This window comes from Penicillium canariense, assembly GCF_028826845.1.
Source record: "Penicillium canariense strain IBT 26290 chromosome Unknown utg000009l_segment0_segment0, whole genome shotgun sequence".
Classification (NCBI taxonomy): domain Eukaryota; kingdom Fungi; phylum Ascomycota; class Eurotiomycetes; order Eurotiales; family Aspergillaceae; genus Penicillium; species Penicillium canariense.
The window spans coordinates 55,317-71,759 of record NW_026622736.1 but is presented as its reverse complement, the minus strand read 5'-3'; the positions used below and the strand labels follow the sequence as shown (position 1 = coordinate 71,759).

Sequence of the window (16,443 nt, the reverse complement as noted above, 5' to 3'; positions counted from 1 at the left end):
ACGTAAGGTTCTTTATAATATAGGCCTTAGCCGCCTAAAGCTCTTCTTCTGATTACTTATAGAGCGGGTAGTATCTAGGGATTAGGCCTTCCTCGAGGATAATTCGATAGTCGGTAAACTCTCGGTGTAGTAGTAGCGTATCGGAGTCTTACTATAAAAATACATCGGTATACTTATAATATTCCTTAGGAATAATACGCTTTATCTTACGTTCTTCTGATTAACGCTCGTGTCGTTTATTCTCTAGGATCCGGTTAATCTCCTCGAGTAAGGTTAGAAAGACTTCGCTACTACCCCTTTATATATATCGGTAGAATCCTATAGCACTAATCATCGCGATAGCTTCTAATAGGGGGGTATAGGTCTAAAGAGTTAGTCGTTATCTTTCTAAGGAAGAACGGGGTTACACCTCTTTTAGTATACACTCTATTTTAGCTAGTATACTCTTATAGTCTTCGGCCGTAGTCTTTATCGGCTTATATTACGGTAGGCGATCGATCTTTTTAAAAGCTAGTCGCGTCGATCGGTATCTCGTTAGTAATTAGGATTAGGCCGTCGTAAGATTATCTAGGGGAGGATAGTAGATAGCTAACTAGCTACTTCATCCTATAGGCTCTATTCTTCTGGCTAGATTAATCGGCGCTTCGCGTAGTCGGGAAGGACCTTATACTCTATAAACTATTTACGTCCGAGGATTAGGTCGTACTTACTAAGATCAGCGACTAATATTAGTAAGCGGCGTTATATGTAGCTATTAATTATTAGTATCAGTTTAATAGTATAAGTAATCGGCTTTCTAGGGTAGTCGTTAAACCCTCGGGTCGGTACCTCCTTTTCTAGCCGTATCACTAGCTACCTAAAGGCCTTCGCGGCCTACAGGGCTAATCGGGTATCGATATATATAAATCTATCTACTCTAGTATCACTAAGCGCAGAAATCGAGAATAAATATCTATTATAGGCTATTTAGGTATTAAAAGATAAACTATTTCCTCTTCCTAATAACTTCTATAGATTCAGCGCAAAAAGTAATAAAGTTATACTACCTAAGAAGGAGACTTTCCCTAGGCTTAGGCATTTCCCGATTTAGGGGTATTAGCAGTAGTAGGGGCTTCGTAATCGGCGAGTTCTTTAGTAGTATCGATCGAAGCGACGGTTATCGGCTTCTTCGGGTAATCGCGTAAGGTATATCCTTATTCGTAATATTTAAAGCATCGACCTTCCTTTAGGTAGGTCGCTCGTTCCTCCGCGGTTATTAGTTTATAAGCCGGAGTAGCACCCTTACGCTTAATAAAAAGGGATGATATAGGGCGTCTACGCGAAACGGTAGTCGTAGCTAAGCCTAAGGCTAATCTAGAGACGGTTACGGCCGCTTAGGTACGACGAGATTCTTTCTACTTATAAAATAAGCTTAGGTTTAGGGCTATACACTAGTAGGTAGTAATAAACCTCTTAAAGCTAACGTCTAGGTTATCGAGTAGGTATATCGTCTAGGTCTAGAGCATCGGTAGTAGCTTACTATAAAGGTCGCAGAGTCGGTTTTACTTAGGCTACTAAGCCTCTTTAGCTAAGCGAGAGAAATCAGTAAGGAAGTCGCCAAAATTATCCTTAGGCTTTATAGTTAGGTAGGTATATTCGTAGAGTACCTCCGTAGCTCGGTTTAGGTTTAAGAAGATACTCTCGAGATACTTAATTATATCCTCTACGTCGCCGTACGGGTTAGACGCTCTATCTCTTATTTAGGGACTAATATAGAGTAAGGCCTTACCCTCGGTACGGCTCGAAATATAGTAGATTCGGTCGGACGGAGTTAAGTAGTAGTTAGCGTTACTACGTAGCTTATATCGAATCTAGTTCGCCTACTAGTCGAAGCGTACGGTCTTACCGTCGCTAAAGAGAGAGGGGTCGGGGAGTTTTATAGTATAGCGAGATACAGCTATCGGGGACTCGTAGGTCGACGGACGGTCTTACCTACGCTCCTATAGGTCGATAATCTTTATAGCGAGCTAACTAGCCCTTAGGGTAATAGTCTTAAGATCCTATTATACCTCCCCGTATTTAGCGTTTATAGTATCCCGCTAGTTAGTAAGAGTTCGAATTTCGCAGCACTCTCGGCGGAGGAGGTTAAGGAGTTATTTAGGCGTATAATTCTTAATAAAATTAAGATTAAGGTCCCCCTTAGAGAGGAAAGAGATCGGTTCGTCTAGTCCCTACTATCCGGTAGGTTCGGCGCTAGCGATTTTATCGTTATTACTATTCATTTCGTGCTCTCCGGCTAGGTTCTCTAGGGTCTAGTCGTAAGGCTTATTAGCCGTAGTGCTCTAACGGCGTCGGATCGTTAAACGGGATCGTACTATAACGTCGGCTTATCTTAGCAGGGGAAGGTTCGGTTCGGTTCGGTTAGAATCGTTCAGGATTCGTCGGTTTCGGTTTAGGGTAGGGCGTCGCTCTAAGTAAGACGGTGACAGCGTGCTGTCTATGTCTGTATAACTCAAAGATAACAGGAAAAGGTAAAAAAGGACCTTCGTTGCATGTTACGATTATAGAAAGAGCTAACTAGAAAGTAACCAGGTGCATTCACGAAACAACGAAGGTGAAGAAGGAAGAAACTACGGAGGCTCTGGCAACTATCTTGTAGAGAGCTCATGCAAACAGGCCCTATTAGGTTAGCTCGGTCGGGTGTTTCCATCACTCCGCGTCCATCAGGTGATCTCCGTCCATCGTTCTGTCATGCGTCACAAGACTGACCATTTCCCTAAATTATACCACAAGTTTCCAGCTACACTATATGAATCCCGTCCATGGTAGGAAGCCAGTATCGCGCCTGAATCCAACTTTCATGCTCTGATCAAATTCTGGCCCAGATCATGAGCATCCAAGGTCTACGAGATTGAGGGGGGTAGGAAGAGATAACTTGACACTGAAACGAAATTTCGCACACAAAGCAACACTTGACATTCAGGAGTATGGTACATAATCCGCTGTGCTGCTTAACATCCAAGACAGAAACGTCTAATAAGCAAACACCAGGGAGCCCCAGCTGGGCAGGTCATCTACGTTCGAGAAGACCCGACCCTCGAAGCCCTCTGCTGTGGACGCTTGAGTTGTGTAAGGCGCATGGAGACCTCGTTTGACAACATACTCATAATACATCATGTCCCAAATGGGCCGTTGATTGCTAATTCCTCGACCTTGCTCGGAGATTTCCGCCCATGGCCCATCCACAAGCACCGCTTCACAGCGAAACCAGGACGGGTCATACTTGACTGTATAATTCAGGTTGTATTTGGCTGAGTACTCTGATCCTTTGAGCAGAAGATTATCTCCCAGCTTGAACAAGTCGGAACCCTGACTCTGTGCAGTTTTGGCTGCCAGAGCCGTCCACCCGATGCCAGAGATGGAGTGGCCTTAGGACCCTTAAGTAAGCTTCACTGGGAAATTATAGAATACTTCGTGCAGGGTTGAAAAGGGATTTACCTTGGTCACGACCCGATTCTGAGCTTTGGCCAGTGCTCGGATGATAGAGCGAGAATACGCTAGCACAGCGGTCGTTAATGTATGCGTTGATAGCATAGTTATACAGATCAACATCATCGAGGTAGACTGCAAAGCTCAGCAGAGACTTGATGCTAATCATTCCATAATTAGCCTGGCCGATCACTGCCGCCTGGCGTGAGAAAAGCCAATATAGCTGGTTGCTGAAGCCAGAGCCACCATACCAGGCGGCGCCAGCCTCTGTCCAGTTACCCTCCCAGCGCATGATTTCAGCAGCATTCACAAAAAGGTCTCCTTCAAGACCAATCAGAAGCGACCGATCGGTACCCACAATATCCACCAACTGGGAGCCCCAAGCGTTGAGGATGTCAGAAGTTAGATTCCAGTGGGCTTGATCCTGAGTAATATACCACATCAGAGAGTTCTGCCATGCGGCACGAACATCGTAAGTAAATGAAGAGTAGTTGCTAATCGCTCCACGAGAGAGATACGCCTTCGGGCCTTGCATGGTGTAGTTTGACTGAGAGTAAATGTCGGTGCTGAATACTTCGTATGCGGATGCCCAGGGTTCCTTTTTTTCAGCACACCGTCGCGCATGCGCTCAAGATCCTCGTGAGTATGCCAGATTCCTGGATGGACAAAATCGCCTGGCTTCGCCTTGAAATATGCAGTCGCATCGACGCCACTCTGAGTGCCAAGTTGCTGAATCGGTGCAAGAAGCCCTGGGATGTCGTGGACAACCGCATTACATGCGGATATCCATGACATGGCAATAGCCCACGCGGCAAAGGACATTAACTAGGAGCCCATGGGTTAGGTCAAGGGGTCTCCAATGATCACCTTTCAGAACGAAGAGATCGAATACGGACCTTCCACATCACTAGTTGCAATTTGTAACGAAAGTTGAACACTCAAGTGTTAGATGAGCTGGGGGCAGGTGACACCTAGCAGCTTGCAATATCTTAATATACTCGTCAAAAGAACTCAAATTGAATTTGTCGGAAGAATAATTCGGACTAAACATCGGAGTGTCACGGAGGGTGTTGGCCGCTTGGCCAGCCCTCGGGGAGAGGCATGGAGTCCGTCGCCTTGTTAGGATCCTGTTCGTAGTCTAACCCCAGACCCACAGCGTTGTGAGCAATGATGACAAACTCAAAGCTTATGCAGGAGAGTGTGGGGGACCTGGAATAAACGGACTTACCCCTGAGAAAACCTCAGTAAACCCCATTCCTTGAAGACCGGGGAGGAAGGCCGGTAAATGGGCCGGTCAAGACCCCACATCGGTTAAAGGCTAACGAAGTCAAAATTGTCAATGTGCGTTTTGCAGAGAGGACAAGTGGGAATTTGACCCAAGATAAGATATAATAAGATAATAACAAACAGTACAGGATATCCTGGATAAGTCGCTCCTGATTAGTGAAACAACCCCTAAGCAAGTTCAAAGATCAAGTGAGGAAGGAAATGTACGCCCGCGACCCGCTACCCGCAGATCTACCTATCACTCCTCCTACTGAATACATTTATATTTTCACTCATGAGATTTTGGATTCGATCGGTTTTGAAAGGTTTAAAACATGATTCCTTTCTCTTCAATCTCCCAGAGTCGCTCGCGAGTGTGTTCAGTAAGTTACACGCTTTGGTCGATATGGCTCCTCTATATATTTCATCTCGCTCGGTGATAATCTAAAAGAGATTGAATGGAGAGCCTCATCTATATGCTCCATACTTCCAAGGCCAGTGATTGGATACATCCCTTGTTGTAAGCACCATGTCAAGGCAACAGTTGTCATCTTGCAACCCCTTTTTACTGCAACTTCAGTAACGCGCTGGATGACCTCCCTATCTGCACAAGTCTCGTTCTTACGGACAAGGCTCTGCAACAACTTGTCTGTCTGCTCGCGAAAAGTGCCTTTTTCAGTCCAGGGCCGAGCCAGTACACCTCGCGCCAAGGGGCTCCACGGAAACAGGCCGATGCCACTATCTCGGCAGAATGGGATCATTTCACGTTCCTCCTCACGATACAGGAGGTTGTAGTAGTTTTGCATTGATATGAAATTGTGCCAGCCGTTCTTTGCCGCAATATATTGTAGTTTTTGAAACTCCCACGTTGCCATGGAGCTGGCGCCCAGGTATCGTACTTGTCCACTTTCGACGACGTCATTCAAAGCCCTCATAACCTCAGTAGGATTAACGTCTTTGTCAAAGCGATGGATTTGTAGGATATCAATATAGGTTCCTAGTCTTTGCACACTTTCAGACACTGCAGACAAAATATGTTTGCGTGACAACCCCACACGATTGACTAAGTCTGGCTGAGCTTTGTCCATCAAGTTAGCTATCGGAGGTTGTCCATCGGGGTCAAGTGCGTAGAAAACTTTTGTGAGAATCACGACTCTCTCTCGAGGGATATCATATAGTTTGAGTGCCTTGCCAATAATTTCCTCGGATCGACCATTGGAGTACACATCGGCCTGAAGGCAAGTTGTCAGAGCTATTATTTATCGAAACATGAAGACAACATACTGTATCCCAGGTGTTAATTCCGACGTCAAAGGCATGTTTTAGCAACGGCAAGGCATCTTCCTCGTTCAAAACCCAGTCTTGCCAGCGGGAAGATCCATAACTAGCGGTACCGAGAATAATTTTGGAAACGTAAAGGCCAGAGTCTCCTACCCTTTAGAGCTTATGAGCATGATGAGCTCAATCAACTGAATGAAAGGAACTCACCTTCCGTATTCCATTTTTGCGGTCCCTAATTTCAATGATACTTGCAAATAGACAGAATAGAAGAACAGGGCCAACGTTGGAGCATTATAAATTCATTCGCCCTTTCCACCTACCTAAAAATGGGAGAATTACCTGGAGCAGCTCCCACATGGCAGCATGGCCTACTCCCCGGGACAGAAAGCGGGTGTCCCGACCGGCCTGCAGCTCAGTCATCCTGCGCCGGAGGATTAGCCGGAGACAAGGCCGCAGAGAGCCAGGCTTTCATTTGGACTGTCATCTGGACCTCATTTTTCAAGGAAGTCCCAAGTCTGTCAACGATGGGGATCGATCCACTGCTATGTTGATGCTGCAATGAGGCACATTCAGAGTTCCACTTGCGCTCACCCCAGCAGAGGTGGCGGATCTCAGAAAACCTGTCTCCAGATCCTACTGGTGGAGCTTTTGGGATGCTGAAGTGGTAAGGAGAAGGCTCCTATGAAATTTATAGGGAAGCTAATGCGCCCAGACAGCTTGGTTGGGAGGATAGGAGAATTTCGGGATAAGGACCCTATCCACGACGGTCGGGGAGTGAACCAGAGCTACGAGCGAGAGAGGACAGGGGTTCAGGAAAAGTTGATGAGAACTAGATAACGGGCTTTTTGCTTCATATACTGAAGCCGGACATGTGGCCCGAGGTTATCAAGCAATTCTGGCGGACTTGACGTTGTGGCTTCAGGTCTGCTGGCAATTTAACTGTGGTCTAAGCATGCGTCGCAGGCACTCACTGGAGTATTTTCTCAATATAACCGAAGGATTTTCATGTGAGACGAAGATGCAGGTTTACTGCCTCTCGACGCAGAGCGTGTGCTTTCGAGACATAGTCTATAACTTCATACCCCTGCATCCTCAATAGTTGACCAAGCACCAGACCAACAATTTTACACTGAAAGCATCAATGACCGCTATCCACCTCCAAAAGCAAGCTTCCTCACTCAAGGCTTTGCTTCACCAAAATTCTCAAAGACCACTAACTTCTTGTATAACTAAACTTGGCGAAATCATCAAGTTGCTATCTTCAAACTCACAACGCTGTGCTGTTCATGAAAGAAGTTGGCCATGTACGCGCTGCGAACGAGGGGAAGCGGCAGAATCGCATGCTTTAATTTGCGAATGCCACACAAAGATGGGTCATGTCACTGTTCAGAAGGGTATAGAGCTAGAATAATTGCTAGATCAGCCCGCTCAGTCCGTTCAACATGCTCAGCTAGAAATCCGTCATCTGTGCCCAAACGTTGCATCAAAGAGCCTACCAAAACCTTGACCCGAATACAAGAATCTAATAGTAGAGACTCCCCTACGGCGGCCGATAGCGGCCACTGGGAAAGTGCACAATTTGGGCATATTCTAGACCGCCCTAGGGACCGCTCTGTAACGCAGGAATCGTTCTTTACACTGTCTTTCCCATACAAAAATAGATTCTCCACTTTCTACTTTACCCCATATTGACCGCTATTTCTCACCACTAATCCCAGGTGGTAAGCTGAAGCTATTTATACCATACAATCTGCTAACTCTCAATATCGCTAGGCGTTGAATACCCTCGCTATTACCCTGCTGTGGCTGTCGCTGTAGCCGTCGCTGAATACCCTCGCTGTTGCCCTGCTGTGGCCGTCGCTGAATACCCTCGCTGTCGCTGTCGCTGTGGCCGTCGCTGAATACCCTCGCTGTTGCCCTGCTGTGGCCGTCGCTGAATACCCTCGCTGTTGCCCTGCTGTGGCCGTCGCTGAATACCCTCGCAGTTACTATCGTTGTGCGCTACTCTACAATGACGCCTCCTATCCCTCTTGACACGTATAGGCAGGAGATCGAGGATCTCGTCTAACTTGGGCGCTCTGCTAAAGCTATTCGCATTACCCTGCTTAATAACTATAGTATTAGTGTTATAAAGCGCATAATTAATAACCGCCTATAATTATAGAATATCTACCTAGCGAACCCCCGTCGAACGGCTGAGATAACCGAAGCTATAGATAAGCTTATTTATAAGCTTCTTCTCCTCTCTCTAAGCACTTAAGAGATTCTCTAAGTGCTAAAGAGATAGGATATACCTATATCCGAACGCTCTCTTCGTAGAGCTCGCAAGCGGCTTAGAATAAAGCTTCGGGTCGACGATCCTAAGGAACGTAAGCGGTAGAAAGCTGAGATCGAGGCTATTCTGATTGTGGAGGATTATATTAGAGATATTAAAGGCTATAGCCGGCGGCTATAATACTATTTCTTTCGTAGCTAAGGTTTTTCCTATCCCCGGTGAGTTAAGGTCTTTCCTATCCTTGATAAGAAGGTCTTTCCTATCCTCGATAAGTAGACACGAAGCTAATACTAATCTTTCTCTAGAGATAGAATCTAGGAGGTCTACTAAATAATCAACCCTAAAGCTATTAAACGTCGTCGATCAGATCTCTAACGCCGGAGAGGAGCTTACACTTACCCTAGGCCTAACTAGATATAGTATATTAATAGTTATATAAAGCTAGAACCTTTTGGATTCGAGATATATGCTGCTATTGATAGATACTCTCGACTTATTATATAGATATATATAGGAATCTCTACTCGGACAGTAGTAAGTGTACTTTATTAGTATCTCGACTACGTAGCTTCGAAGGGCTTTCTACTACGTATTATACGTACTAATCTAGGTATAGAAATAATAATGCTTAGTAATATATATCTAGCCCTTCGCTAGTTAGCGTTAGATAATAAAGATCTTCGGTAAAAAGACTACTTCTTCTACGGCCGAAGTACTAAGAATTAACGGATTAAATCCTAGTAGGGATAGCTCGTAGGGTTAAGCGCCTTCCTCTTCTACGAATATTTCTATATACTATAACGCGATAGGATCTTCTTAAAGTAGTGTCTTCTAGAGTAGATATCGCTTCTTACTATCTATATACCTATCCTCCGAGCTCGTATATACTTATATACGAATACGTAGAATATTTATCTAATTCGGCGATAGTCTCGCCGGCTAAATACTATCCTAGGGAAGCTAGTTATAAACTACTACTATACCGACGTTTAAGATTATTAGTAATCCTTTAACTAAGAGCTCCTTCGAAGACTATAGTAAGACGTAGAAGAATAGGATCCTTTAGAATATCTCCTACTAACGACCTTAGTATAGTGCTGCTTATAGCTTTAGTAGATTAGGTAGTAACTTATAGGCGTTAGCTTTAACCCTAAAGATCTACTACTTTAGCTCTATAGGGAAAGAGACTAGCTATACCGAGCGGTATATAAAGCACTTCGGCTTCGTGTATTATACTACTATAAATCTAGTGAGGAGCCTATCCTAGGCGTCTGTATAAAGCCGTATAGTGTATATTTATAGTCGCTAATAGCCGAGATAGCTAAGACAGCTAAGATAGCTAAGATATAGTTCAAAATTAAATTTATATCTTATATTAAGCTTAAAGGCCTCGAGCAGCTTATTAAAAGCCCCGATCAATCTCGAATCTCACTTCGAAATAGTATCTCTATAATCCTCCCTATAGGACGCTATAGCTACTGCTATCCTAGCTATATTATCTTCTTTAACGGTAATAGTAGCTTCCTTAATAGTAGTAACTCTAACACCTATACTATTAACACCGATACCTTTAACACTAGTAGCTATAGCTTTACTAGTAACTATAGTTTTACTAGTAACTATAGCACCAGCGTAGCTAAATATACGCTTTTCCTCTCTTTCTAGTACAGTAAGCGTAGCTAGGAGCTTATATCTACGTTAACGAGAAAGACACCCTCTACTACTACTACTACCGCCGCCGCCGCCGCCGCTACTATAAGAGATTCATATCTCTACGTCCTTCTATCTCTAGGAGAGCCTAAAAGAGATAGAGCGGCTACAGGGTAAGTACTACTACTACTAGAAGGAGCTAGCTAACCTATATTTCATCTATTAGTATCGGTTTCTCACATTTCTCCCTCCTCCGAGACCATCGTCGATATCCTATCCTTCGCAAGAGACCTCGTCTTAAAGCTCGATCGGAACGTACTCTAGTAATTAGGATACTAAACGAGGCTACGAGATTAGTTCCTTCTAGCCGAGGATATTACACATCAAGATAGAGGGAAAAGGCCGTTAATCGTACACTTTCTCTCTAAACAGAATCTCTTCCTATTTAGAAGCCTTAGTAAACTTTACTAGCGCTTCCGGATAGAGAAGGGAAAATATTAGATATACGTTATAATCCTACGGTCCTCCGAACAGGTAGCGCTACAATAAGAGGAGGAGGATAAGCTATTTATAGAGCGGCTCTTTAACTACAATACGGATCAGGGTGCTACTTCTATAGTAGCAGCAGAGGATACTACTACAATAGTAGCAGTAGAGGATACTACTCCTATAGTAGTAGCAGAGGGTACTATATCTCTTACAGTATCTTCCTTATCGAGGAAGCGAGCAGCTTCTCTATCACAACGAAGCCAGCGGCTTAGGCGGCGGCGGCGATGGTAGACGAATATAGACCAAGATACACCATAAAAATAGTTTCAATATCATCATTATAGCGACAGTGAGGTAAATGACCGTTGAGATAGCACCTTACCACCTAATATCAGCGGAAATGGCCAAGATACACCATAAAAATAGCTTCAGTATAGCGACAGCGAGGTAAATGGCTGTTGAGATAGCACCTCACCACCTGATATCAGCGGAAATGGCCAAGATACACCATAAAAATAGCTTCATTATAGCGACAGCGAGGTAAATGGCCGTTAAGATAGTTGTACATGATTTAATATGGGCGTTGTAATAGTAATTCAGGTATCTAAATCTTTCTGCCGGTCTTAGAATATGCATAATTGTGCACTTTCCCAGTGGCCGCTATCGGCCGCCGTAGACTCCCCCCATGAGTGTCGTATTGAACTAAGATCGTTTGCCGAAGATGGAACTCTCAAACCCCATGTTCAACCAAACTCGAACCTGAGCCCTCGAAAGCTTTCCGAGCAGGACATAGAATTGGAATGATTTTTAGGCCCGGAACCTAGAGCACCCTGCTCATCGCATCCATTATTCGTCATTTTCCTCGGCCCTTAGGGGTTGTTGCTGACTTCGACGTGATCCACAAAAGTCTTCCTCTCGCGGAGATTGGCAGCGGCGTGCTGCTCCTTGCGATGTTTGCTAATTGCCTGGACACCCGTCAAGAGCTCGTCGCCATCAAATATCTCGCCAATTTCCTCAAGGCCCTTGCCCTTGGTCTCTGGCAAATACCACCACGCAAAGGCGCATTCAAGACCCAGAACGACGCAGGCGACTATGTAGTAGCGCCAACCAATGCTGTCTATGGCGATAGGGTTCACATATCCTGTAAAAAAGCTAGCTGTGTATCCACAGAATTGGAAAATCATAGCTGTTTTGGATCGGAGAGAGAAAAGAGAACACTCCACAACATAGGGCACTGTGGCAATAGCAAAAGGTTGATAGCCAACCTGAAACAGGAAAATCATAGCGACAACAGCCAGTGCAAGAGGGTGATCTGTAAAGTTCTTCTGCTCGTTAATAGCCGAGCAAATCGTCCAAATAATAAAGACAAGAAGCATGACAGTCATGCCGAAAGTGATCGATCCTCGTCTGCCAAAACGGTCGATAAGCATAGCGAAGAAGACTGAGCAGCATAGCTGCCAGATAGCAGCTATAGCGTTAATGAGGAGCTGAGTTCGTGCATCTGTGATGCCGACACTATCAAGGATCTTGGAGAGGTAGTATCCGGTCAGACCAAGGCCTGACAACTGGGCAGCGTAGCCAATGAATAACAAAATCCATAGACGCTTGCGGTTTCCCTTGGTACGAATAAACTCGACCCACTGGATAGCATTCTTTTTCTTTTCCTCTTCCAACGTCGCTTGAATTTCAAGCATTTCGAAGCGGATAAGTCGCGAGTTACGATCGCCACCCGCATGATATTTGGCGAGCATATTCATAGCCTCTTCCTGTCGGTCCTTGAAAACAAGCCAACGAGGAGATTCTGGTGCAAAGATACTGATCACTAGCTGTAGGAGCGACGGAACACCCTGCAAGAGACTAGGTAGTCTCCAGCTCCACGAAGAATCCATCTTGAACGTGCCGAACGTAGTCCAAGCCGCTATCAAGTAGCCCTAAGTAGAGGTAATTAGTTAGCTTTGCTAACCTTGATAGAACTACAATTGAACTCAGCTTGTCGTCCAGAAAATAGCGAGACTCACCACGACCCACTGTGTCATATAAAGAGAAACGATCTTTCCACGATGGGTTGGGTACGCGGCCTCCGTCATCAGCTGAGGAGCAGCGACGGCCACGATCCCCGTACCCAAACCGATGATAAGGCGGCCAGCAATGAACATTCCCAAGCTGTGCGCTGCACCCTGAAGAACAGAGCCAATCGTAATCAAGGCAGTACCAATGGTGATGGGTTTTTTGCGTCCAAGGATCTCGCACAGCTGGGAGGAGAAAAGTGCGGAAAGCAAAACGCCAATGTTGATAGCGTTAACCAGAGTGCCTAGCTTTGCACCCGTCTGTCCTTGGAATTAGCAGTCAAGTCGAGGCACGAGAAGACAGGCTGACCTTACCGGGTTACCAAACGCAGCTTTCCACGAAGGCAAGGACTGCATGCCGTTGATCATGCTCCCGTCGAACCCACATGTAAACTGAGCTAAGAAGGCACAAACTAGTAGAAGATTCAGTTTGAGTAGGTGTGGATACTGAAACCACCATTTTTCGAGTTTTGGGGTAACATCTGCCAGGACAAAGCCGTCGAACTCATCGAGGTCACCCAGATCCTGTTTCGGATCTGTAGCTGCTGACATCTTGGCGGCTTGGAGATAGTAGCTCGGTAAATGAGGAAAGGAAGGATGCAGAAACTTGTGTGCTTTAGGAGGCTATCTTCTCTGGTGATTATCCCATTCCAATGACGAGTAAGCTGGTCCTTGAAGGGATTCGACCAAGGTTTTATATTATGGTGAGAAGCTCAGGGGATTCACCTAGGAGAGGTGGCTCGCCGCAGGGTTGGCTCTCCGCTATCTCCACGTGCAGAACGTCGGGTAGCACAAGGAGGAACCAGGCTATGAGGCCATGGAGGTTTAAAATTCCTAGCGCCACAACGCGATCGGTGCAAGTGTCGGCTTGGCGCCGGAGACGAGGTACATCAGTCAGGTCTGTTCAGTCAGGCGACATATTGTCCGGAAAGCCGGATCCGCTAACTGGTAGCGATAGCTGCTGGTTCACACATTGAAAGTGGCGTGGGGAAAGAGCTATGGGAGAGACTCCGGCCATTCCTCCGGTTCTCCGTCGCTTGACCCCACTTGGTGTTCAATGAAGGTTAGGGTTCTAGCCGCCTATTCGGTGCCAACAACTTAATGATGCAAACATGAGTCTGGTCCTTAGTTTCCATTGTGCGCCCTTTTGAAGCAGCCTTGTCAGGGTGCTTACACAACTTTTGCATGGAATGGGACGATATCTGGCCCTTATATATAAATCGCAGTAAGAGACGCATCCAGGGATCCATGATTCATCTAATAGTCCACAATGTTCAGCGAAGCTGGCGTGGGAAGATGGAGGAACATCACCAGATAATCCAAATGCCTACCAAAAGTCCAAGAAACTTCCCCCAAGATCGAGCAAAGCTCTAACAAAGAAGACAATAAGGACGAAGAGGAAATATCACAAACTTCAGTTATATTGCCTCAATTTTCCAGCTGTTCCGTTTCCCATCTCAGCAGGATTTCGATAGTGGACATTGTACGGGGATTACTAGGTCTAATGATGGGTTTTTGCTTTGGTAAGCAATCTCTCAGCAACTTGATTGCATTTGCCGCCTTTCAAGTATATTCCCAGGCAAAGGCAAGATTAGCCATGCTCCTCAGCGTGTCGAGATGGTCTTCGCTAAGTTTAGACTTCTGTGCCTCCATCACCTACTCACTTCGTACATCGACTCTTATATCTGGGTTCTCACACCTGACATCTTCGAGGAATGCATCTTGACGCCGACTTGCGAAGATGACAGCCCATGGCCTCAGCGAATCAGCAGCTAGCATACGAGCTACTCGAGAACCAGGCAAGCACACTCGCAGTATACTTGGCCTCTGGACGGGTCGTCTCTCTTGGCATCTCTCCTGGCTAGGTGAGAGATTGGATGGTAACATATGCGTTCCAAGAACTATACCAAAACTAGTACGTGATGATCTCTTTTACTAGACATGCGCTAACTTGCGCAGGAAAGACACTATTGTGGGAAGGTCTTATCTCGACTGATCCAAGGCTATCTTTATATACGATAATACTCCGATGTATACTACAACACACTGTGTACAAAGTTGCCTACAATAATAAAGATATATTGTTATGGAATAGCTACTATATTCGCTATATTTGATTCAAGTTAAAGATCTGTAGGCGTTGCTAAAAGACAAGCTATTGAAGATATTTCCTAAGCTATATGCCTAATGATAAAGGAATATGGTTGTTTCTAATATTAGGAGCATATACTATGTGGTCTTATATCGATCAAGAGATCTTTTAGAGACTATTAGAGAGTACGCCTAGGCATGTGTAGGCAATTATTGAGGCAGAAGGCTAGTATACTACATACTAAGAAATGCGTATATATTGGCATAGCTACATGGCTACAATGGCAACTCTTGCGGGCAAGGGTTAAATGACCAAGCGGGGGCTATTCAGACATATTTGGAGCGACTGTACTAAAGCGCTTGCCTTTGGCCCAACCCTCTCTACAATGGTTTTACAGAAACCGATCTAGAACTCTTGAAAATAACAATTTACGTTGCGTTTAGACTGCTTTCCTGGTACTACTCTAAGGTTACATAATACATGATTTGGCGGAGGGTGGAATATTCAGGAGGTGGAATATTCAGGGAGTGAAGTAATGATAGAGCATGATTTAGCGATGATATCCGCCAATGGAGGTTCTCTTAAAGCCACTACACTAAAGGATGACTAAAATAAAAGGGAATGAAAGGGCAAGACAGAACAGTGGCTACATAAATTTCAAATTCTTCTAGTAAAAAGGGCGAGGTATGTTAGGGTATAATTTCGCTTGATGGGGCATACTTCTCTCCCGTGATACCTTAAGGGGTACCCTTAACCGAGCCCAGGAATGTTACCTTCTTGTAACATCAATACTAGGGGTTTCCCGCCCATATCTCTTAGATATAAGGGGGAAAGTAAATTATGTAGTAGGTCATGAGATTTTACGGGGTAGAATTAACCGATATAGAATGGCTCAAAACCTATAAAGCCTGAGACTGACCTCACCACACTATCATTTACCACGACCAGCAGTTCTTAGGACTTACCAGCCCTTCAGCCTTACTACCCACAATTTATTTTTGCTCCTTTTTCTCCAAATACAAGTGAGTATATCTAAAACACCCTTTCAATGCTTGTCTAACACTCTGACTAATCCATAAATAGCCTACACCATGCAGGTTACCTACCAAATGATGAACGCTTTTGCGGCTTTCATGCTCTTTACCTCAGTTACTGCTGCGCCGGCCTCTGAGACCGCCGCCGGTGCTGTGGCATGGGCCGACCCCAAAGACTGTCATCGATTCTATGAATGCCCTGTGGGTGGGAAGCCTGTCTTGAAGACTTGCGGCCCGGGAACCGCCTTTCAGTCGGCAACAAGTGTCTGTGATTATGAGCACCTAGTGGCTAGCTGCTGGCATCATTAGGGACGAAAGTAACAGTATCAGCTATTTAGCTTAAAGACTGAATAAGACAAGTATGCTATGGGAGCGCTTAGCCGACCAAGTATGCAATATTGTTACAATTGTATACTTCAAATAAAGCTCAGTGAAATCATTATTTAATTGATACAGATTAAATGATATATGTTGCTTATTATAGTTCTACAGTATCTTCTGGAAATAGAGGTGATTAATGTAACACACCACCGGATAGCGCACCCTACTGAGTGGCAAACTCCACTAGACAACACATATCCACGCGAATTTACCTTTACCTATCAATTGCCTACTACCACACCTAAACACATCGAAGCCTCTCTAGAATCAGCAGGTCAAGAGGCTTGTATCTTATTAGTTATCTTAGCTATCAAATCTATTGAGACCGATAAGATCGCGTCTATTTGCCAGGCAGCAGCTCTATTTAGGATATCAGAGACTACATCTCCCCGCTAACGCGTCGGCTAGCTGGATCGGGATGAGACACGCGTAAATAGTTAT

General features: G+C 45.0%; 4 protein-coding genes across 4 annotated transcripts; 1 reads left to right on the top strand and 3 right to left on the bottom strand.

The window, feature by feature from the left end:
* Positions 1–3,012: 3,012 nt before the first annotated feature.
* N7482_010807 (uncharacterized protein) lies at positions 3,013–4,290 on the bottom strand (the record flags this gene model as incomplete). Its single annotated transcript, XM_056692921.1, has 3 exons — positions 3,013–3,407; positions 3,478–4,041; positions 4,083–4,290. 3 exons carry the CDS (start codon positions 4,288–4,290, stop codon positions 3,013–3,015), a joined length of 1,167 nt encoding a protein of 388 aa, XP_056538122.1.
* A 772-nt stretch (positions 4,291–5,062) lies between these two features.
* On the bottom strand, positions 5,063–6,236 carry N7482_010806 (aldo/keto reductase; the record flags this gene model as incomplete). Its single annotated transcript, XM_056692920.1, has 4 exons — positions 5,063–5,101; positions 5,304–5,966; positions 6,019–6,169; positions 6,223–6,236. 4 exons carry the CDS (start codon positions 6,234–6,236, stop codon positions 5,063–5,065), a joined length of 867 nt encoding a protein of 288 aa, XP_056538121.1.
* A 5,062-nt stretch (positions 6,237–11,298) lies between these two features.
* Positions 11,299–13,047, bottom strand: N7482_010805 (hexose transporter protein; the record flags this gene model as incomplete). Its single annotated transcript, XM_056692919.1, has 3 exons — positions 11,299–12,360; positions 12,448–12,756; positions 12,811–13,047. The coding sequence occupies 3 exons, from the start codon at positions 13,045–13,047 to the stop codon at positions 11,299–11,301; spliced, it is 1,608 nt and encodes a 535-aa protein (XP_056538120.1).
* A 2,631-nt stretch (positions 13,048–15,678) lies between these two features.
* N7482_010804 (chitin binding peritrophin-A domain-containing protein) lies at positions 15,679–15,930 on the top strand (the record flags this gene model as incomplete). Its single annotated transcript, XM_056692918.1, has 1 exon — positions 15,679–15,930. The coding sequence occupies one exon, from the start codon at positions 15,679–15,681 to the stop codon at positions 15,928–15,930; it is 252 nt and encodes an 83-aa protein (XP_056538119.1).
* Positions 15,931–16,443: the final 513 nt, after the last annotated feature.